The 24,354-nt window shown below is 48.2% G+C and overlaps 1 protein-coding gene across 4 annotated transcripts in view; it reads left to right on the top strand.

Moving 5' to 3' along the window:
• The window catches only part of RTKN (rhotekin), a 161,733-nt gene that overhangs the window by 38,668 nt on the left and 98,711 nt on the right, over positions 1-24,354 (top strand). The window contains exons 1-2 of one of the 4 annotated variants that reach the window (XM_029595496.1): positions 19,489-19,639; positions 23,036-23,879. The exons of 2 other annotated variants lie outside the window; for them this stretch is intronic. In XM_029595496.1, coding sequence (XP_029451356.1) covers positions 23,808-23,879 — 72 coding nt within the window. In that variant the 5' untranslated portion in view covers positions 19,489-19,639; positions 23,036-23,807. Of the gene's footprint in view, positions 1-19,488; positions 19,640-23,035; positions 23,880-24,354 lie in introns of those variants that run through there. One more of the 4 variants, XM_029595504.1, reaches the window with a different exon arrangement.

Here is a 24,354-nt window from a genome sequence, read left to right as displayed (position 1 = left end):
CTTTTCTACCAGAAAGAGCTGGTCTGCTGATTTTTTCAGTCTGACATCACCCAGCCAGCCACAGTGGTAGCCCCCGGCTTACCCTCTCCCAGCCTGACTCTCCCTAGGGAGTCCCCAAAAAAATAAACTTTGCTTTCTAAATAATGCCTTAATATGCCTCACCTGGGCTCACCACTTGATACTGCAGTTGGTTTCTTTGGAAAAGGTAATCTGTATCTCTCAGGCAAAGGGGGTGGGGGACACCTGAGTGTAGACTGGGAAGGTAAGTTCACTAAAGCTGGCAAAACAAGTATTTGTTAGGTACAAGTAATAGATCATATTTTAGCCCCTGTAGTCTCCTCTCAGCTTGATGGGTTTGTGGGCCTAGTAATGTGTTCTAAGTGGGCTGGAGGCCAGAGACGAACAGAGAAGGCAAACGGGGCCAAAAAAAAAAAGGGAGGAGAGGAATGAAATGGAGATGTAAGACAAGGGCTCGCTTCTCACCATCCCCCCCGAAATCAGATACACCCTGTACCTTTGGGCTACCGCTCCGGGCACCACTTCTCTTCCCTACAGGGGGAACAATAGCTTCATTCTCTGCCTGTAGACTTTCCCTTCCGAGGATTCCTGGCAGTAACCAGCCCAGATTAAGCTCACACACACACACACACATAGTCATCTACCTAGCATGATGCAATTCCCCTTTCCAGAGCCTCTCCCTTTTTCCCTCCTTATCATTTTCTCTTTAATAAGAAGCCAAGAACTGCATGGGCTGTGTAGCTAAACCAACAGTTTACCAGCAGTGCTGGAATAATGAACCACTAGGAGAGGGGGGTACATCTCAACCTGAAATGAGATTGGGACATGCAGAGCACTCTCGGTCCTGGACTCTCTGCAGGTTGCGACCTAGTTTTGTGGAACCTGCTTTAGAATTATTCAAGGAGGATGATCTGCTCAAACATTCAAGATCGGTCCCATCTTCCAGTGTCACCTGTGTGGCCTTGAAAACTCGTGTGCCGTATCACCTCTGGATCATTTTTACCTTGTGCCAAGAAAAGCTGCCGTGACCTGCAGGAGTTGCCTTCTGTTTGGAACAAGTATTGTTACTGTACTTCTTTACATGGCCCTGATAGCCGACCCCAGAGCCGACCCCAGATAGAGGTGTAGGGCAGGATCCAGGAGCAAAGCTGAGCACAGGGAGGAGAATCCATCCAAACAATAAATAAAGGTACCTATGGGGTGAGTCCCATGGAGAAGGGAGCTGCTGCAGGAGGACTAGGCCAGGAAGAACAGCAGAAACATTCACAGTCTCAAGCAGACATGTTTAAGCACAAAGAAACAGAGAGTGGGGGCAAGGGAGATAGGCACTGTCATTCCAGCTATTAAAAGGTGATGAGCAGCTGTATAAATATGGCAACCTTTTTACCAAATCGTGCTGCTGTAGCTAGACTTAACCCCCCTCCCCTCAAGCTCTTCATCCCTTTCACCAATAACCGGTCTGCCACCATATGCCAGCCGACAGCTCAGCCTCCGCCTCTCTCAAGGATGTGCCTGCCGTGTGCCACCCATTGGCCACGGCCCTCTTACCAGAGAAGTAGCATATTGGTGGTATCTTCTGAAAGTGGCAGTAACTGATCAGGGTGGGCATCTGGAACGTGAGCAGTCTGTAGCATTAAATACAGGTTTCCGGCATTAGATCTGACTCCCTTTTCCCCCTTCTCTTTGGTTACGAGAGTTGTCCGGTTTGGTATGAGCCTGCAAAGATGTCTATGTACGCATCTACAGCTACTCCCAGAGTTTTGCCTTAAATCGGTCCTGCGGTTTGCTGCCCGCCAGTATGTGGATCGTTACACTATGTTTCCTTACTTGAAACAACAACAAAAACAGAAGGAAAGGGCTGTTTATAATTTCTCTCTTATGTCCATTGAGAGTTTGTGGTTGCACACCCCAATTACACGCTCAGTTTCCTCACGGAGAAGGTGGATTAGGAATGTCAGGCTGCTTGTTCTGTAACCGGTATAATCCGGTAATAAAACAGTCGTGGTGCAGTCTTGCCAGCTTTTTGCTGGATTGTGTGCGTGAGCTGTGAGCTGAGCACGGAGGAAGATCTTGCGGTCAAAGAACTGCTTTTAGTAGTCCCAGCGGGCAGCACAAGCAAGGCAGTGCCAGTCCTCGCTAGCCAAACAGCAGGCATTCAAAAGCGGTCACCTTTCATACTTCTGTTTTGAAGAAGGCTCCCGAGCCCTTTGCAGTTATGGGTTGGGTGGCCCGAGCTTCTCTTCATCCCCTTGTGGCCCTTCTCGGGCTTTCTTGGCCGGAAGATGCAGAGTTTGTTTGATGGGCAATCTGCCCCCCCCCCTGCCCCCCGGCCTCTGCAGAACTGTGCCAGACGCATCGCAAAGCGAAAGGCTCAAAAGTCCTTTGGTTCTAGGTCTGCGCCCGCAGGGGGCGCCAGAGACCAAGGAGAGGAAGGTAGGCCCCATTGGCAGCTGAAAGCTTGCGAATTTCTTCTGCCCCGCCTCGGCCACCTCCGCGTTTATAAGAGGTACGTGCAAGGTCCGCTGCTTGATTCTCCAGGCGAGGGCCGTCGCCCCGACGAAGAACTTCGAAATATGGGCCGGCGCGTCTCCGCGATGAAGGACCTGCCCCCCCCCCCCCACCGAGACATCAGCCCCCATTTCCTTATGCATGGGATTGTCGGCTGGCTTCTTTATTCATTTCAAGACCGGGCTGATCAGTTCCGGTTTATCCCACTGCACACCTTCTTTATTCGGGGAAATCGTTACTTCACAGGTCCGTTCATTCAGCGAGGATAAAAGTGGGGCTGAATCAGGCTGTCCTGAAAACATGGAGCCAGGCGGTAACCCCGATATCTCCACTGAACACTTTCACTCTCTAGTAGGCCCTGACAGATGCAGATGTAATCGTTTTCCATGCCCCCCCCCCCCGTCATTCTGCATGCATGAAGCATGGATTTATTTTTAGTTTTTTTGCCAACAGCTTGTACAAAAGAATGGAAATGCCCCAGGGTGGGCAGCAGAGTCTAAACAGAAAGTGTGGCGAGTGCCTGACGCAGCCTCCCAGGGTTGGTTGCCAGGGTAGAAATAGTAGTGGAGTTCAGGAAGGCACGAGTCAAGCGCAGGGTGGGGGGCCTGTGTTCTGCAGCAGGGAGTGGAAATGGGCAGTTTAGAAGGCCCCTGTAGTCTTTATCTGCCATCAGATTTCAGTGTTTATATCCAAAATAGCAGGTAAAATGTTTGATAAAAAAAAAATAAGATTAGAAGACTGTTTCCAGGGTAAGGACCTGAAGGTCACGTTCTGGCTTTCCCCAGGGCATTTCTGACCCGCCCACCCCCCATCCAGCTTCTCTAGGCAGGGCTCTGGAGAGGTCATTGCCAAGGCCAGTCAGGAGCACAGATCGCAGGAGACACCTGAAACTTACTCTACTATATATTTTTTTTTTAATTGGTACTTTTTCCTCCAGCACAGGATCCTGTAATAGCTCTTCACACAGCTGCGCACTCGCTTTAATATGGTCAGGTTTTTGTTCAGGATGTGCAAGGCCAAAATAAGAATGTTTATGCTGGCTTTGCTGCCTTCCAAAGTGACCAATTATTATAGCAATCTGAGCCTTAGGTTAGTGTCTTTTCCTTAGTTCTCCAATAGACAGCTAATGTGGTGGCAGGGACAGGCGACTCTTTGTCCTGTGCTGAAGCTGGAAATAGCTCACAGAGGAGCATTCCTGCCCAGCCTAGGCTGCCTCAGCTTCTCTAGCCCATCTCCTATTCCACATCTCAATATGGAAATGGAAGCGGGGGGCTTCTGACTACAGAGCCTAGTGTTCCTAGAGACGAGAGGAGAAGTTATGAAATTCCATGCACAACTCCAGTGGGGAGGGGTGCAGCTCTCATGTCAGAATCCCCATTAGATAGATGCACCTCCTGGTATGGGTGCCAGCTGCATGGGTTCAGTGAATGCTTGAGCACCCCCGATATTGAACAAACTCCTTTCGCTGTTGCTAAAGCGAGGTAATTGTGTTAAGTAGAGCACCCCCAATCATTTTGAAAAGCTGACTCCCCGTGCCTCCTGGTATGTGCATGTGGAAGGTGTAAGGGACAGGGCCTAGGAGGAGGAGGAGGTAGAGCTTTCACAGTGCTTCTCATTTTAGAAGGTTTTTGAGATAGAATACACGTGGAAGGCAGAAAGATGTGTGGGAGACTGGATGAGGGAGGAGGCTTGATGGTTCTCTTTCTAGAAGGTTCTGGTGGTTGGGTGCATGCGGAAGTTGTGTGTCAAATATGATTTGATTTGAGAGAGGCTTTGATTTTTCTCCCTAGGGCAGGTTCCACTGCTGGGATACACGTACCGTACCAGTCGTGGTGTTCACAGTCTTTGGGACGGCAGATGAATATGCAGGGGATACAAACTGCATGCTCTGCAGGCAGTGCATGCAAATGTTATCGCATTCATATTCATTGTGGATAGCCTGAAAACCCGACTGGCTGGGGGGGGGGGGTCCCCTCCTGGACCAGTTTGGGAGCCACTGCTCTAGGAGGTTCCACGGCCGGGGTACATGTGAAAGTGGGATTGTTTACGGTGTGCCTGCATGGCGGCTCCTGCAGCGTCGCTTGAGGAAATTGTGCTCTGGTAGGTTTTGACTTTTGTGGGAAAAGAAAAAGCTCTGAAGTGAATTTTCTGCTGAGGGCTTGTGGAGATTTCCTGACAGCAAGTATTCTTCGGGGGGAGGGCGGGGGATTGGGTAGTAGGATAGTGATTGGTGGCGCTAGAATGTTGGATGTGGGCCACTCCTGGCAGTTAAAGCCTACTCTGTACAGCCAGTCAGGATCCAAACGTGCTACGCTAAGAATGGTCTTAGTTCTTCTAAAACAGCAGGATTAGCTAGTGACCGTCGAAGTGTTCATTTGGCTGTTTATTGACTCTGTTGTGTCCTTTAGCAGTCTTAATCCCAGGTCTTTCTTATCCTAAACTACATATTTTGCTTCCTGTGTTTTTTAAAATAAAAGTTGTGCACCCTTTTGTTGCTGTCATACTAAATATTTCTTTTCCTGCATCCCCTCTTCAGCTATTCGTGATTTCACATGTAGGAGTGGGATGTTTGCATAGGGCTTCTGATGAAGTTTGACAGAGAAGAGCTCCCTTAGATTCATAATAATGGGGATAGCTAATACTTTGGGAGAAGTTTCAAAAACTTCCTGTCTTCTCAGCAATGAAAGTAAAAAAAAATCAGAGAAGTAAGAGGATCTTAATGATTTTGTTGGCATCAAATGTCCAGAGTTATAAAAAAAAAATGTTTTTTTAAATAAGACTGCTGCTTGAAGTAGCATTCAACCTAACCAGCTGAAATCTGACTACATCAAAACACATTATTGATTACTATTAAAACCTTCAGAGGTATAACAGGATAGGGTTTATAGGCTTGCAGTCTGAGAAATCCCCAAATTGATGTTGGAGTCTAGGATCATGCTCCTAAATCATAACTTTATGCTTTATCTTCAGTAACAAAAATAACTTTTACTTTGAAGTTATTTTCTTCATGTTTTGGGGAATTATTGCAATATGTCCTGTTGCCCTCTCACTTGTGAGTGAACATTTGAAAGATCATAGAATATAAAAAAAAAAATCTGGAAAAAAAGTGAACATTTTTTAACAGTGTGATGTGCTGATATCAGATGGCTTGCATACCGAGAAGCACAGTAAGGAGCATGACTCATCCATTGGAAATTGTGCAAACTCTAGAACGTCCCGGTACCAAGGAAACACTGGGATCATGACCCCCGACAAGACCGTACAGAGTGAAGGAGCTGCGGTCATATGGGACCTTCCTATACCAACTGATAGCTCAGTGCCAGGAAACTGGATGTTGTGATAAAGGAGAACAGCACTGCTGATAGAAGTGTCAGTACCAAGTGACTATTCCGTACTATGCATGGGGAGACAGAAGATCATCAAGCACCAGCTACAAGAGATGAAACTGGAGACCAGGAAAATGTGGCAGAAAGATACAGAAATAGTTCTAATAACCTTAGGCTCTGCTAGCCTGATTAAAAGCTTCCAAGCGCACCTCAATGTTGCCTGCATGCATTTCAGCTTACCAGCTCCAGAAGGAGGGTTTCTCTGGTACAGTGCAAGCATTGAGAAGAGCACTGGCAGTAAATCCGAGCGATTGAGATCATACTTGGCATACGAGTGCAATTCTCTCTTGTCATATTATGACAGAAGCTGGGATGGGGCAGGGGAGAGTGAATGTTCCAGCTCCCTATAAAACTGCATTGGAGGATGGAACTCTTAGGCCACAGGAAAGGACTTTCACTGAACCAGGCAAGAGGGAGATTGCTCTCTAGATAAAGAGGAAGTGTTGGTAGCTGAGTGAATGCTTGTGCTTTAGGTAGGGATTGCTAAGGGTTCTGGAGTCTCCCGATATTAGGGTCTAGCACCTGGACCCTGTTGCGAGCAATCTTGCAGAAAACTCCTAGGGAAGTTTCTCTGAAAGCGAGAATTGAAAATGCTGAATTAAATCCCCCTTGTTACCATTTTCTCATCAGCTTTATATATTCGTAGAGACTACAGGTCAGTAAATGTTTGCAGAGGCAAGGTTTAAGACAGAGAGGCAACATGAGCAAAGACACTCAATTGCAGAAGACCCACACTTTTGTTGGATAAATCTAACATTTATTCAGTATTTTTCTAGACTAAGGAATAGATTGAATGTGTTGGTTATTTTATAATAGTGCTATTATTTATTTTTCGTTTGCATAGAACTGAATAAACATGCACATACACCATTATCATGCAGTAAACAATGAAACAAGCCCCATCACTTATTTATTTTATTAAATTTCTTACTCAATGCTCAACTGTTTAAATGAGTTATACTAAAATACATCAAAGTTAACAAACCAAAAAAACAAGACAACATCCAGACAAAGGTAGGTGTAATCATATACATCCCAGACCTTGGACTGTTCCACAAACATAACTAGCCACATTAAATAAAAACATAGCAGTAAGAAAATTTCTAGACATGCAACACATCCAGGCGTGCATAACCCTAACATAGGTTACAAAAAAAAAATAAAATTCAAAACCAATGGTACAGTATTAAACCTAGGAAACAGGGCCAGAACTTATCCCTCTAAGTTGAAAGTCAAAAAACAGAGCATATGATTCAAATGAATAATGAGCCCTCCTATAACTGCAATGACCAATAGACATCAGCTACCCCTCCAGGTCTTCATATTTGAAATCCTACCAAGAACTGTCCTTTATAGTAATAGCAATCCATATGTGAACAGAGATCAGACTAAGTAACAATTATAATTACACAGATTATATTATGGGCTGTTAATCAGATAAGCTATATTATAGGCTATTAAATGCCCCTCCCCCTAATTAGAGTAGTCTTAACTAGCCTTGCATATCATCTAAGGTCATTCTAGCCTCTAGTGACAGTGGGTTCCATCGGCACACTGCTATAGTAGTTGTCCGATGTGCTGCCTCCAGTGCAGGTTTGGAGGGGAAAATAAAATAAGCTGCTTGTCAGGACCATAAAGTTTGTCCAGGTGCGCACCATCTTAATTTATCCGTTAGGTACAGTGCACCGTTTCTTCTTATCGCCTTGAATATTAAGCAGAGAATTGTAAACTTCACCCGACGTCTAATCAGTAACCTGTGCAGTGATTCTAGGATAGGAAAACCCCGTACTGGAAGCAATTATTCGGGCTGGTGCATATTCTGTATCTGCTGTAGACTGTTTTAAGCACCTTTTCGGGAGGCCATTGAGGAGAGCGGTTCTGTAGTGGTAGAAAACAAGAACCAGGAATGCCTTAAGACCTTTCTTTTCAAGAAATAGTCTCAGTTGTCTAATAATTCTTAAATGTGAAAAACATGAGCTAACCACAGATTGAATATGTGGTAGTAAACTCATTCTTTCATCCAGGAATACGCCTAGATTTCGTACCTGCTTCCCATTCGGCCATTACAAATCTCTCTATTTTAGACAAATCTGACTTAGAGAGATGAATCATTTCTGTTTTTGATGACTTCATCCTTAACAAATTAGGTAACATCCAAGCTTTTATTACTGCAAGGCAAGTTGAAAGATTATGTAAAGCAGCTAGCTTTAAAAAAAAAAAAATTGCAGAATTACGAGTGCGTTTTCAGTATGGTTTTGTTTAGGTAATGTGTTTGGACTTTGCATACTTATAAAAATTGATACACACATTTTCTACTGGGAATAAACTGTGAGGAGGCTGCTGTTTCTAAAATGGAATTTAAGTAAGCCCCGTTCTTTAAAGCCTTTCCTTCCTAAAAGGAAACTTTCAGCAAAAGAGATTCAGTTAAAAGTGGCGACCCCTCTGCCTTTCTTGACTGGTCAGCCACTTCAAAGCGGAGTACATATCCCATGCACATCCACGGGGAGGGGGGGCGGCGTTTCTTGTTTTATGTGGAAGGGGAGTGGACTGCCTCCTCCAGCTCCATTGCCTTTGGCCCCAGCTATATCTCCTTAGCCGTGCTGTGAAGCCGAGGCCCCATGGGCCATCCCTCCACCCCTGTGCAGGGCCGGCATCACTGTGTCAGCCCTTCAGAGAGGAAGGGAGTGTGAGAGAGAGAGAGAGAGAGAGCGTGTATGTGTGTATATGAGAGACAGGAGTACGTTTCTACGTCCCCCTACCTTCCCCACACAAGTTCACAACAATCTCGGGGTAACTGGAAATCAGAAGTTCCCAGGTATGGAGAGTGGGGAATTTTTTTAAAAATTCTAATTAGTTTTAATTACTGAATGGTGTTTGATGTGCCTGCTGTTTTGAAATATTCTATTGGTGTGGCAATCCCCCTAGTCTGCCACCAGATGGAGCTAGGTCCTTTATCACAAAAATAACAGCTCAGTGAGACTTCCATTCCTTTTTAGCCTCTCCCAGCATGGAGGGCTGTGATTGGATGTCGCACGGTACTTAGTGAGGTGATCAGTGAGTTCGGTGTGGTCATTTTATGGTTAGCCTTGGAGAGGCAAGTAGCTCCTTTCTGTTCCCCTTCTAAGTTGGCTCCCTAACCCAATTTAAGGATTTTTTTTTTTTTTTGAGGAGATTCTCCTCAGTACAAATCTGAGGGGAATCCCCTGTCTGAGAAGTCCTGCCTCATTTTTGGATGAGAGAGAGATTTTTGCTGGATTCCTTTTGGGATTTTCATTCTGGGGAAAACTTTGGCTTCCTTGGAGAGGAACATCTCTAATACTGGCACCAGGGGCTGAAGACCTGTGAGCCATCCCTCCACGCCTTAGGGAGGCAAGCACCAGTGACAGCGCTGACCATGGGATTTTTGATGGCTAGAGCGTATCCTGTTTTTGAGATTAGGATTGTTCTTTAAACCTTGAACCCTTTTGGAGAAGGCAACCTCCCAGACCCAAAGGACAAGGGCTGGAGACCCGTGAGCCTTTTACTACTTCCTAGAAGAGGCAAGCACCAGTGACAGCATAACATCAGCCACAGAGAGATGTCTGGAAAATGAGAAGGTTATTCCCATTTTGTTTTGTGGGGAGGTTTTTTGATCCACCCCCTCCTCACTGGGGAAACAGCGCTGGGACAGACAGTTTCCCATTCTCCACAGACTTTTCCGTCAGAGAAGTCACAGACCACTGAAATTCATAAAGAAAGACCAAGATCATGGAGACCCTCCACAGGATCTCCTCCCAAAAGGAACATGACACAGGCTGGATGACCGCGATTGAACTATTGGGCTCAGGTAGGATTTTGCCGGTTCTAAGGGGATTCCCCCTACAAGTAAGGTTTCCCTGGCCCCTTGGGACAGCTTATGCACTTAAACACGGCTGGTGCAAGGGTCTGTGGCACTCTAGGCAGACCAATGTAACACCACCGCCCCAACTCACTCTAAATGGGCACTCTGTACAGTACTCTCTCTCAAGTACTCCTTGACTGCTGTTGCCCCTTGTTTCACGTTTTTGAAAATGGTGCCCTTGCATGCCCCGGCAGTCCCCTGCCTGTTGACGCCACCCTAGGCGGCTGCTTAGTCCCGTCTAATGGTCGTACCAGCCCTGCACTTAAAGCATAAGTGCTTCACTCAACCCCAGGAACCTAAGAGAAAGGACACATACTCAGAGGAAGATTAACATCTGTAAGTCAGATAGTTGTAATCTCATACATTTGGATACATTGGACTTTGATTTAACTTTAAAAGAATCAGTAAAGTTTTAATTTGAACACCCAGTGCCTTGTCCTGCTTGTTCATCCCAGGAACAACATTACAGGAAGAAGGAGCTAGAAACCCACCACCACCTGGGCCATAAACTTAAGCTTTCCCCCATAGAAAGGACCCACCCTTTGGGACAAAGAGAGAACGCTAGTTGAAGCAATCCCAGAAATAGAAAATTAGTTTGTGTGCCCTCCGGAAACTGAACTCCCCGGACAAAGGGTTACATTGGAGAATTTGGGAACATTTTTATATGATATTCATCACCTGTTTTAAAATATTCTTTTTATTTGCATGGTTTTACTGTTGATTGATGTTTTATGTTTCTTGATTGCATTGTTGGTATTTTATGAGGAATGGTGATGTTTCTGTTTATCCATTGCTGCACTGCATACAGATTCTGGCTTGTGGTTGCCTGTTCAATTTTTGTCTGCACTTTTTTGTTTCTAGATTATGGTCTCTTTACTCTGTATTTGATGAGGGTTTGTCTGGTTCTATATATGTGACTGAGGTCAGGTATTCTGCTAGGGCAGGGGTCAGGAACCTTTTTGGCTGAGAGAGCCATAAACGCCACATATTTTAAAATGTAATTCCATGAGAGCCATACAATATGTTTAAAACTAAATACAAGTAAATGTGTGCATTTTATGTAAGATCACACTTTTAAAGTACAATAAGTCTCTGAAAATATTACACCAGGCCTTAAGACACCAATACATCTCCTATTAGGAAAACGGACCAAGTCAGGCTGCTATAGAGTCCTACACAGAAACTACACGCCAGCAGAAAACCTCACCTGAATCACGTGCTGTCCCTCACCTAACATAGAATAAAGAGACCAAAACGCATAACAAGAAGCATGCAGACAAAAACTGAATTGGAAACTGCAACAAGCCAGAGTCTCTGTCTGCAGTGTAACAAAGGAAAAAAGAAACATCACACATCCTTATAAAACAAATCAAGAAATATAAAATCATCAGCAGTAAAACTGTACTAACAAAAAGAACATATTTCGAAACAGCTGATGAGTGGAATATCCAATAATTAAAAACTCATATAAAACATTTCCAGATACCAACAAAATATTTCAAAATAGCAGACACAAAGATCCAGTAATGAAAAATAATAAGGATACAAAATTTTTTTTGCTCTGCATACCTGGGAACGTTTGATATCCAGGTGTCCTGAGATTGTTCTGAATTAGCAGGAGGTGGGGTGGTTTGCTTGGAACTTTCTCCTCTCTCAGTCACATACCAGCGCTCTCTCTCACACTGGCTCTCAATGACACACCTATACACACATGCTCTCAGTCACTCACATATACAAATGTTTTTTCTCTCTCACTTATATAGGCTCTTAATTACACATATGCTGTCTATCTTTTCACGCTTACACACACACAGGCTTTCAATCACATAAATACATGCTGTCTTTTTCTCTCACACACAGACTCTCATTCACATGCTTACAAACATGTCCTCTCTTTCTCTCATTTACACACAGGCTCTCAATCACATACTCACATGCTCCCTCACCTAAATCAGCTCTCAATCACACAGACACACATGGTCTCTCTCTCTCATTTAAACACAGGCTCTCAATCACATACTCACATGCTCCATCACCTAAACCAGCTGTCAATCAGACACAGACACACATGATCTCTCTCTTACTTATACACACAGGCTCTTAATCATACATACACATGATCTCTCTCACACACAAAGGATCTCAATCATACACACATACTCTTTCAAACAAACAGGTTTTCAATTACAAACTTACACATACAGGTTCCCAATGGTAAACTTACATTCATGCTCTCTCTCTCTCTCACAGGCAGGATCTCAATCACAGACATACTCTCTTTCACATATACAGGCTCTCAATCATTCACATACATGCAATCTCTCACTCACACACACAGGATCTCAAACACACATGCTTGCTCGCTCATTCACTCTCTCTCTCCCCCCCCCCCCCGGGAACTCGCGGCAGCAGCAGCCACCTCCCAACGCTAACCTCCTTCATTTTCAGCCCTCGCGGAGGCGAAGGCGGAGTCCCATCGGCCGCGGTTGAAGATTTTCATTTTCCTCCGAGCCGCGCTGCAGTTTTCTTCCCGTCGGACACTAGCGTGCCTGCGCGGGAGTCATCGGGTGTCAGCCGGGTGCCTGCGCGGGTCTTCCCGCGCAGGCACCCGATGCTCTCCACTTCCTCTTCCGGGCCGCGGGAAGAAGAGAGCACCGGCGTGCTCTCTTCTTCCCGCGGCCCGGAAGAGGAAGTGGAGAGCATCGGGTGCCTGCGCGATGACTCCAGCGCTGGCACCCGGCTGACACCCGATGACTCCCGCGCAGGCACCCGGATGACTCCAGTCGGCGTGCTCTCTTCTCCTCCCCCCCGCGGCCCGGAAGAGGAAGTGGTGAGCATCGGGTGCCTGCGCGGAAGAAGAGACCACGCTAGTGTGGTCTCTTCTTCCCGCGCAGGCACCCGATGCTCTCCACTTCCTCTTCCGGGCCGCGGGGGGGGGGGGGAGGAGAAGAGAGCACGCCGGTGCCGCTGACTCCAGCTGTCCTGCCGCGTTCCGCCCGGGCTGACAGCATTTTAAGCCCGGGCGGCGGAGGACCGGGGAGCAGCTGGGTCAGCGGGGAACCGCGAAGTATGGCGACACTTGTCTGCGAGCCAGATGCAGCCCTCAAAAGAGCCATATCTGGCTCGCGAGCCATGGGTTCCCGACCCCTGTGCTAGGGTGTAGTTTCTGTGTAGCTGCTTGGCTTTTTCTGTTTTCCTAATAGGAGCTGTATTGTTGTTTTAGGGAATGGAGTAATATTTGCAGTGTTGTTTGGGAGGGAGTAAGGAGAAGCAGTTCCTTGCTGAGAACCAGATAGCATTGCTTGGGCAATTTGAATAATTATAGCTAGAAAGTAAAATAATTATTTTGTAGTGTCCAGACAGATGAATCCAGAACCAGTGGGTTATGCACCTCTGCCAGCAGATGGAGACAGAGCAAGCAGGCCTCACAGTTGAGAGAGGCCTGCTTGCTCTGCAGTGACGACAGCCTGCAGTGACGACAGCCTGCCAGTATGCTCCATCTCGAGCAAATGGTGGACGTGCATTTCCCTATTAGGGATTATTGCAATTTTAGAGGAGAAGTAAGTATAGATTTAATTTGCCCCGCTGTCCTGCGGTGATACCTAATGGTCCCTCCCTCAGTTGAGAATTCCTCAGATGAGTGCCTTGGTCCAGTAGCTGGTTACAGCTGGAGTGGACTTAGCTGTTTAAGCAGCCAAAAAGCAGTGGGTGCAGGAATCTGAGCATGGCGGTGACAGTATATGCCTTCCCCCCTGCAGCCAGAGACCGTCTCTGTACTCGCCTAGGAAGGCTGAGCTCAGGTAAGTTTAAAAAAAAAAAAGGAGAAGCAGTCAGAGACAGAGTGGAGCGATTCGTGTAGGACTTCCTCCAGTCTCCGTGCTCGGCGTGCCGTTCCGACGTTCGTTCCCGCTCCCGTGGGGTTAGGGGAACTGGGAAGCATGGTGGGTTGAGCAGCCCGGGTGGGCTAGGCCCTGCTATTAGGCTTCTTTGGGTGTGCTGCATGGTAGGCCGCGGCGGCATTTTCGCACGTTTTTCTGTGCATTCAGCTGCCCTCTACAGATTTGTTGGGGTGCACAAGTGTATCTGACTGTGCATCCGAATTGTGTGCCCAGTTTGTTTTGTGAGCGCATTCTCTTACCTATTGTTGTGCGGTGACGGTACGCTTAGTTTTTAAAGCGCACAGACTTGGGACTCATACATTTTGTGTCCCTAAAGATTTTCAGTGGGAATTCGACTGGACGCACATTTTCAGTCACCTGTTAAGCTTACTGATGGCCTAATGGCGCTGGTGGTTAAGAGACCTAAGCACCTTTCCCTCTGTGTTGCCTGTCATATTCTGGCATCTCAGCCTGGAGTGCCCTCTAACTTGTGCCAGCACTGCTTAGAAGCTCAGTGAGAATTATCTTCAACTGATTTTACTAAGCCTGGGTCCTCCCAGCCTGATGACGACCTGGTTAAGGATATTTCAGGAGGAACACCTGAACTTGGAACTCCTTTGACTGGATCCTCAGCAGGGGCTGGCAGCTCAGTGGGCGCCGCACAAACGCCTCCTGGGTTTAGCATAGATCCTTCTGCCTTTTCTTGGGTAGAATTTTTTCAAGGATTATAAATAAGCCTTTATTCAGGCACAGTCCTCAGCCCCCTTCAATCCAGTCAGGTCAGATCCTCAGGCGCCTAAGTACACCTCGAGCGACAGGTGTTTCGGACAGGAATCAGAATGGCATTGATGATAAGGCAGATCCTGACTCCATGAAGGATGGGGAAATTCCTCCGGGCCTGGAACCTTATAGGACTATGTTGCGGTTCTTTCATAGGGATGAACTGCTGGCCATAATTTCCTAGACATTGAAGATGCTGGGAGTTCCTGGGGCTGATTACATGTCTGAGCTAAAGAAAAATCTTATTTTGATCTCTTTGCGTAAAGCCTCTTGTTTTCTCCCTGGTATGGAGGCCATTCAAGAACTGATTGATCTTGAGTGGGATGCCCCGGAGTCAAATTTTAAAGGGGGTTGGACCTTAGAAGGCCTCTAACCCCTGGATCCAGTAGTGAGAGATGCCTGCATTTTCCGAAAGTGGATGCGCTGGTCTATGCCGTATCTAAACGGACGACTGTCCCCATGTAAGGAGGAGCAGCCTTGAAAGATGTGCATGATAAAAGGATTGCGGCCGTCCTTAAACAAGCATTTGAAGCTGTGGCAATGACATTGCAGATAGCTTCCTGTAATTCCCTGGTGGCTCGCTCGTTTGCTTCTCTCTCAGGAGGTTGATGATTCTGAGGTGAATTCCAGGGCGGTTATGGAACCTGCCACTGCCTTTTTAGCGGATGCGGGCTGTAATTTAGTCCGCACTTCGGCCAGAGGAGTAGCTTCGGTAATAGTGGCCAAGCGTCAGTTATGGCTGAGAAATTGGTTGACAGATGCAACCTCCAAAGCTAATCTTATGAAATTGCCCTTTAAAGGCTTGCTCTTGTTTGGGAGTGAGTTGGTGAAGCTGGCCAGTAAGTGGGGGCGAATCTCCTGTTCCCGGAAGATAAGAAGTAGTTACCTCGCCCTTTGGTAAGAGGGGGTCATCTCAGGGGTTCCAAGCAGTTTCATTGTTACAGAGGGGTGAACTTTCAGAGGCCTAGGTCTTTTGGCAGGTCTCAGTTCTTTCATCCCAGACAGCCCAAGCGAGGCATGGGCTCAGGTAGTGGATCCTCTCGAGTCTCCCAATGAAAGTTTGCCAACCTACCTCTGGGAACAGGAGATAGGGGGATGCATCTGATCAGAGGTGGGTCGAGATCACATCAGATCAATGGGTCCTGGAGGTGATATGTATATTATACAGGAACCTCCGGTATATAAATCCTTTAAATAAATAAATAAATAAATAAATAAATATGAAAAGGGAAATGAGTTTCGCAGGGTTCCTCGGGACGTGTTCATGGTGTCCCTGCCGCTCCCTGCAGAAGAGGCAGGCGGTGGAGTGTACATTATCAAGACTCCTCTGGCTGTTGTTCTAGTACCCATGTCTCAAGAAAATATGGGGCGATATTCCATTTATTTCATTGTGCCCAAGAAGGAGGACTCCTTTTGTCCCATCCTGGATCTCAAAGGGGTCAGCTGTCATTTGCGGGAGACTCATTTCTGCATGGCAACTTTGTGCTCAGTGATAATGGCCGTGCAGTAGGGGGAATTTCTGACCTCCTTGGATCTGTCTGAGGCCTACCTTCATATTCCCATCCAAGTGGAATTCCAATGTTTTCTGCGTTTCGCGGTGTTGGGGCACCATTATCAGTTTCAGGCGCTGCCCTTTGGTCTGGCCACCGTTCCCAGGAACTTTTCCAAAATTATGGTGGTGGTGGCGGCAGCTTTGAGGAAGGATGGGATCCTAGAACACCCGTATTTGGACAACTGGTTGATTCGGGCCAAGTCTCTGGAAGACAGCTGCCTGGTGACCTGCAAGGTGATTTCCTTTTAGCAGGAGCTTGGTTGGGTAGTGAACCTGACAAAGAGCGGTCTTCAGCCATCTCAATCATTGGAGTACCTGGGTGTTCAGTCTGACACGAAGCAGGGCAAACTTTTCCTGTTGGAAGCCTGTATTCAGAAGTTGATGTCACAGGTGCGTCTCTTGGTAACGCTATATGCCCAACAGTGTGGTCCTATCTACAGGTACTTGGTTTGATGGCGGTGACCCTGGACGTGGTGCCATGGGCGAGGGCCCAGGAGGCCATGATATGTGGATCTGCGAAGACTCCTGGTAGACTCCCCCCCTCTGTCTTGCACGAAGATCCGACTCTGTTTTGTCTTACTGTATGGCCCTTGAGAGGACTCGATTTGTTGAAGCGTGGATTTTCTATTGTGATTGCCATCTTACTACGAATATGAAAGTTCTCCACTTCCTTAGCCTATGTGTGTGTTTGGCGTGTGTTTGAGGCCTGGTATGAAGATTGAAAAGTGCTTCCTCATTCAGTTAAGGTCCCGCTCAATTTTGAATTTTTGCAACATGGATTGAATAAAGGGTTGGCCCTTAATTCCTTGAAGGTACAGGTAGCGGTTCTTGCTTGTTTCAGGGGTCGGGTGAATGGTGAATCCTTATCGTCTCATCCAGATGTGGTCCATTTCTTAAGAGGAATGAAATATCTTCATCCTCCCTTGTGGTTACCATTTCCTTATGGAGTTTTAATCTGGTGTTGTATTTCTTGGCAGGCCCTACTTTTCGACGGCTGCGTAGTCTTTCCTTGTGGTTACTGACCTTGAAAATGGTGTTTCTGGTGGCAATATGTTCTGTGCATTGAATTTCTGAGCTGCAGACCTTGTCTTGCGGGAGCTGTTTCTTCAGGTGACTTCAGGAGCGATACAGCTGTATGCTGTTCCTTCCTTCTTGCCTAAAGTGGTCTTAGATTTTCACTTAATCAGTCCTTGTTCTTACCGTCCTTGGATTAGGAAAGAGATGTGGCGGAGTACCGCCTTTTGTGTTCCTTTAATGTGAAGAGACATGTTGTGAGGTATCTGGAGGTTTCTAAACCTTTCCGAAAGCTGGATTGCCTGTTTGTCCTTCATGGTGGAAGAAAACAGGGCGAACCAGCTTCTCGGGCTACAATAGCTCGCTGGATTAAGGAGGTGGTCACGGCTATGTATGTGGCTACTGCAAAGCCGTTGCCTACTCAGGTTGGGGCTCATTCCATTAGGGGTCAGGTAGTGTCACGAGCAGAGGTTAGATTGTCGTCTCTCGTCAACATTTGCCGAGCTGCAACATGGTCCTCCTTACACACTTTTTCCAGGTATTATTGTCTAGATGTGCAGGCCCGGGACGATGCAGCCTTTGCACATGCAGTTTTGACTGGACCACGGGCAGCCTCCCACCTTGTTCGGGAGTAGCTTGGGTACATCCCACTGGTTCTGGATTCATCTGTCTGGAAGCTAAGAAATGAGAAATTACTACTTACCTGATAATTTCCTTTTCTTTAGAATAGTCAGATGAATCCAGCTTCCTGCCCTTAAGAACATAAGAAATTGCCATGCTGGGTCAGACCAAGGGTCCATCAAGCCCAGCATCCTGTTTCCAACAGTGGCCAATCCAGGCCACAAGAACCTGGCAAGTACCCAAAGAACCTGGCTGCTGAATGACTGTGCTATGGTCCTCCTGTATGGCTAAGAGTTTCCAGGTACCTCTGTAAGTGTTAATCCATTCTTCTTCAAGGGCCATGCAACCCAAAAAAAGACACCCCCTCCCCAATAAGCCTAACCCCCCCCCCCCCCCAGGGGTTGTGAGACCCTCGCCACCTCTACAGGTAGTGTAGCCTAAAAACAGTAGAAAAAAATATCCTTGGGTGGCAATGCCACACCCACTTCCCAGATGCCCTCCCTATGTTAAAAATCACATCCCCATAATCCCTGATATGTAGTGGGGGCCCCACCCCTCCTTTTATGGAAAAGAAGATCCTGGCGGTCTAAGGGGTCCTGGACCCCCCCACACACACCTGAAAGAAGATGCCCTGGTGGTCGAGAGGTGCCCCGGAGCGCTCCTTAGCCTTGATGCCATTTTCCAGTGGGGGGGAGGGGCCCCAGTAGACACCAGGGATTATGGTGTATGTTGAGGGGTGGGGGCCAAGGGGGGCATGGAACTGGGGGGATAGTTTTTGATAAGGAGGCGACTTTGGTTGAGGTGAGGGGATTTTCAGTCAAGGGGAAGGGAGACAGGGCATTACCGTGCAATTATTCTTTAGATTTTTTTAAATGTTAGGGCCTGCTGGGCCACCTCTTGAAGTGACGGAAATCTCACTTGACTCCCCTCCCCACCCCGAAGAAGGAGGGGAGCTTGGGCTCTTTGTGGGGAGGGGATTTTTCAGGCCTCGCAGCCCTTTAAAACGATGGTGGCCCCATGTGAAGTGGGCCGCTATCACGTGTTTTTTTCGGGCTCTGCCTTGTTGGGTTTTTTTTTTTTTTATCCTGGAGTTTTTTCACAATAAAAAATAACACGGCAATACCACTGTGATATTTATTTTCCCAGGGCAGGGCAAAATATTGCGGGACCGTCCCCACAATATTTTGCCCCTCCCATGGTATTATGCCGTGGGCAATGGAAGGCGATACGACTTGCCCAAGTTCAGGAGGGTCGGCTTCCCTGGTTCTTGGGCCACTGCTCTAACCACTAGGCTCCTCCTCCCGATGTGTATTTTACAGTAATCTAAAAGTTTGCTTTCAGCTTCAAGCCGATTTGAAACCGGCTTTAAAACTCATTTGCTGAAGAAAGTTGCCTGAGAGCTCAGTGGGGGTCCCGTTTCCTGCCCACCACCTTGGCTTTTCCTGAGGGAGTCTGCTTCCCTCTCAGTTTCAATGCTTCATTACTCCCGGCGAGCAGATTTTAAACAGACGGCTTCCTGGCAGCCTGTCAAGGCTGAGGATCAGGTGGATCACGCCTCCCCGGCTCTGCTCTGGAAGAGTGGGGCTGGCAGGGGGCTAATTTAGTATTGCAACAAGGAGGAGAGATTCTGAAGCCCAGAGTCTCTCCGTGGCCTTGCAGGTTTTCCGGGATTTGAGACCCGCGTGTGTTTTTGTGAGGAGAGCCAGGGGCACCGAGCAGCTGGCAGCGGCCGCAGGAGGCGGCCCTGTAGCGTGGGAGAGCAGGGGCAGGAAGCAGGAAAGCTTTTTCTGCAGTGCATATGTGAGAGAGGAGGGAAGAGAGGGGAGGGGGGAGTCCAGGAGGCAGCTTCCTGTATGAGGGGAAAGTGTTGTGTCCAGATGAGAACCTGAAAGCACATGGAGAGAGAGAGAGAGGGCTGCATGCAGCTGCACAAGAAGATACTGAAAGGGCCTGATTCAGCATTGCCTAGGAGAAGCGAGAGACCCAGAACTGGAAGCAAGAGGTAAAGAAGGAGCCTGTATGGGAATGAAATCCGTTGGGAGGGCAGGGAATGGAATTTGTGAGAGGAAGGGAGCTGGAGAATGACTGTATCAGCATGTGAGAGCCCGAGGCAGAGAAAGACCGACAGGACAATGAGGCCAGGGATGGGCAAACATTTTCTTTTAAAACGGGGCCACTTTCCTGGTGCTCATCTGCTCCAGGGGCCAGGGGGGTTCCCCTTTGGAGCTCCTTGAGGTGGGGGGTTGCCTTTGGAGCTATTCCAGCGGGGGCGGGGGCAGGTACTGTGGCAAGCATAACCGCATGGCACAGTGAGAGGACCAAGGCAGCACCAACAATGGCAAGAAATTTAACCATAAAAGAAAAAGATTTTAGAAACAACTAAACAGAAAATAAGACCCACCGTTGTTTAATTAGACCCCGTCAGGGGGGAGAGATGTAAATACAATTATTAAAAAAAAAACAACAAAAAAACCCCTTTTACATTAAACATCAAATAAAACGCCGACAAGAAATACAACTATACAGCCAAGTTTTTTTCTTGCCCCCATACCTCAAAGGAGCCGCAGGAGGAAGGCTGAAAGTGTCATTTCAGCTGCCTTTACAAGATTTGATCATCTGGAGACAGTAAACCACTGGGGCTCCCTGAAGCATCTGCTAGCTAGGCCGGAGCTTAATCCTCCCCCACCCTCCAGAGCAGATTTGTGGCAGATACTTCCCAAATGACTCCGAGATCTCCAACTGAGCAAAGGAAGCTGAGGCCCTGAGTGTTTGGGCTGTCTGGGAGAGGTCACCCTGCTGCTGCCGAGACAGAGCAAGACCTCCCTCCCATTAGCGCCCTCCACCCACTACAGCACCTTCCAGCCAGTCCCTGAAGTACTGCCAGCCACTAACCGGAAAGGCACAGCACCAAGGCTAAGAAGGAATAAAGGTACTCACTCTGTGTTCGCCATCTTCGTTGGCAGTAAAGAGAGCCCTGCATCCGCACTGCAGCCCCAGCAGCAGGAGACTGGAGCCACGGAACGGGACTTGGGCTGGCCGGGCAGCTGCTGAGAGCAGGAACTGAGCCCCCGGCCTGGGGGCACGATCCATGGAGGCCTTCTCAGAGCCAGGGGTGGGGGGAGAGGAAAGTGCATGCCAGCCGAGGAGGGGGAAGACTGGTTCTTATTGGCACAGCCAGAGTTTTGGTGAGGGCGGGCCGGACATAATGCCCCACTGGTAAGCATACCTGGGAGTTTTTGAGTTGTGGTCACCCTGAGATTGCTGTTGATTAGCAGAGGGTGGAAGGAATGGGATAATATGTATCAGCTTTCTCTCTTCCCCTGTCCCCCCCCCCCCCCCCCCAATTAATCCACACTTTCTTTTTCTCCCACCTCTCACCATCACCTATAGCCCCTTCTGAGATGACCCAGCTTACTTCCCCTTCCTCTCTCCCTCACCCCAGGACTCTCTTTATTCCCTCCCTCTATAAGTCTCAGCTCCATGACTTCTGCATCCTCACTCTACCCTTAGCTGAGTTATTCCCATGTCCTGGAATCACAGCTGCAGACTGAGTTTTGTGTACATTGCAGCCCCTCTCCAGTTTCTCCCCACATGCTGCTTGCAGTGTCTGCTCCAGGCTCCACCCACTTCTCCTGTTCCCTGCAGGTTTACTGAGGAAGGGGAGGGGCTGAGCTGTATACAGAGAGGCCCTGAGATTTCTAGTGTTTCCCCCCCGAGACCCTGCGACTGATGCAAATTCCCTGAGTCTCGGGGTGAAATCCTGAGCATTCCCAGGTATGCTGGTAAGAAGTAGGCAGGCCATAGTTTGCCCACCTGTAAATAAGAGGGTGTACATGTATGTACTGAGGTGCAAAGAGTTTGACTCTGGTCCTCCCACACATGCACAAATTGTCATAACAATAATGTTTCTTAAGTCTGAGTGAGTTGGCTGGTAGAGTTTCCATTCCAGCACCGCAGGGGGCCACTGACCTTGCCCCCCCTTCCCCTGCTGCAGAGTGGAGGGGAAAGAGGCTCTCTGGGGCCGGATTAAGACATGCTGAGCTATGTCAAGTCAAGTTTGAGAGGCCCCATAGCATTATTCTAAAACTTTTTTTTTTTTGTATTTAGAGACTCCTCATAATCTGAGGCCCCAAACTATAGCTAAGGTAGTTTGTGCCTTAATCTGGCACGAAGGCTCTTACACAATTTTCATCTTCCTAGATGGGGAAGGTGTTTTTAATGTCGGTGTGGTGAAGCTTAGTCCCTAAAAGTATGTTTGTGATATAACTGTGGCTGGGTGTGTTGGAGAGGTGATCTTCAAAGCAGCTTGGGAGGGTAAGAGGGACCCTGCAATGTCTGTTGCAGGGTTGACCAGGGGAGAAAGAGAGGAGGAGGAGAAACTGGATACTCTCAGGGTACTGGGGATGCATTGCTGGAGCCAGCATGGGTCAGTGGCAGTCCGGTGCTGTGGGCTGGAGCTCTGTGGGGATCAGCTAGCTTCCTTTCTTTTCTTATCCTCTCAGGCCTGTAGGGCTCAGGATTTTACACCATCCTGAGCTGAGAGGCTCCCACGCTGAGTCCATCATGCACGCACAAGTCCATACCTCCCGCCACACTAGCGGGCCTTAAACCCAGCATGGGCCGTTTTGTCCTCGCCCATCACAGATCAGTTTAGGCACCTTTGTTTTATTACTGCTGCTGCTGCTGTTTACACAGTTACCAGGTCATGCTGATAGTGTGGTACTGGGATCCAGCTCAATCTTACTAAGCAAAAGGCTACTGGATGGAGAAAGACTGATCCCTAATCTTGCTGTAAGAATGATTCCCAGGAGTATCCCAGATGGAAAGCTGTAGAAGGCAGGGGTGAGCCGGCCCTTGGCTTTGTGGCTGCGCTGAGAGTGCTGGAGCCTGCCCTCAACCCTCTTTGCAGTGCCAGCAGCAATGGGCAGGCCCATTTGCCTTGCCTGCCGGACATCTGGGGATCAGCCTTGTCTCCTTTGAAAAAGAGACAGGTCTGAACCTGCCCTTCTGTGCTGGAAAAGCAAACTCAGATTAGCAGTTATTTTATTTCGTACCTCCCTGGGTTCTCTCTCAATCTCGCTGTGCCATCTCTTCCTGCTTGCCTCCTGGGTTTGCAGCCAGACATTTGAACCACAATATTTTGTGTGTGTCAGCTAAGTCAGATGCACCTTGATTGGTTACCCCCATGTGATGCAATTTGGTAAAACCCTTGTGGAAACCTTCAGGGACTCGCCTTACTTTTGCAGTGGGGAGATTGAATAAAGAATGTGTGTGTGTGTGTAACTGGGGCCCTAGTGTCCAGCCCTCTCCCTGCACTAAGAGCTCTGTGTGTATGTGTGTGCAATACTTGTATGTGTGTGCGTCCACCCCTAACTCCCCTTTTTCTTTTCCCTACAAGCTGCTGGTTCTGTGGGAGGGAGAATGTGAAAGCCACACTGGAGCAGGAATGAAAGAGCCTTTTTCATCTGCAGCTGGGAGCGCGGGCGCACTCCGAGCAGGAATCTGTGGATGGAAAAAAAGGAGAGCCCGTGAGCGAGAGAAGAGGCAGCCGCTGGAGGAACAGTGCACTGGAAGCCCGGCAGCCCAGCAGACGTGACCCAGAAGCAGCAGCACCACAGCCAGGGGAGGCCATTCTGAGTTTCACATTTTTTGGATGTGCCTGCAGAGCTCTCGGGATTCGGCGAATGCTCTCGTGGGCCTCCAGGACCCTGGGATCCCAAGTGCTGTTAGAGGACATCTGAACAGCAAATTAAAAAAAAAAAACCAAAAAAAAAATTTCTCGGCGGGAAGAGGATTGTGAATTTTGGCTGGAGCAGGAAACAGCTGTTGTCTGGGACTAGCTCGGGGTGAAAAGGAGGCGGGGGGAGTGGGTGAGCAGCCGGGGAGCTCTACCTCTGAGGGAAGCGAGTGTGGGCAGTGCCCTGGGAGCGCACAGGGATGGATGAGAAGGTGCTGCCCGGAAGGACATGGGATCCCGCACACTGAACCCTTGGCCGGGGACTGGCAGAGCAGCCACCGTGCCTCCGCGGGAGAGCAGCCACCGTGGATTACAAGAGCCCCGGGACCCTGCTACCCCTCCCCCCCCCCCAAGACCAGACATAAGGAAGTGTGTGTAGGGGGTGGTAACGGACAGAGCTCCCCGGGAAGCTCCCAGGGACAGGTTCTTTGAGATGGGGGACAAGCTGCGCATCCTGGAGGACTTAAACATGATGTACATCCGGCAGATTGCCCTTAGCTTGGAGGTAACCGCTCTTCTCTTTTAATCTGTTAAGATTTGTAGTGGGGCTTGTCCACCTCCGTACACTGCAGCCCATGGGCTGCAGGGGGGAGTCCAGTGCCGCGTATGAGAAAACGTTGCACAGGATTTCATGAATACTAACGCCCACCCCATATCAATGACATAGTCGACTTTAGGTTGCTCATAAAAAAAAAAAACCACAAAACACATTTCTGGCAAGTTCTGAGCCCCTGGGAGCAGTTGGGCTTGAAGCAGTGCGAGAAGTTAACATTGCACACATGCACACACATTCTTGAGTCTCTCTGACCATGCTGCCTCTGATTTCACTGACAGTTGCATGGCCATTATGAACCAATGAAAGCCCCAGTATATGTGGTAAGGTGTGACATGGCTTTCCACCTGCTCGTCAGGTGCTGAGGTCACTTGCAGGGGAGATTCTCACAGAATTTTAATAGTAAGCCAAATACTTTTAGATGACT

This window comes from Rhinatrema bivittatum, chromosome 1, assembly GCF_901001135.1.
Source record: "Rhinatrema bivittatum chromosome 1, aRhiBiv1.1, whole genome shotgun sequence".
Classification (NCBI taxonomy): domain Eukaryota; kingdom Metazoa; phylum Chordata; class Amphibia; order Gymnophiona; family Rhinatrematidae; genus Rhinatrema; species Rhinatrema bivittatum.
This window is presented reverse-complemented; position numbering and strand designations above follow the sequence as displayed.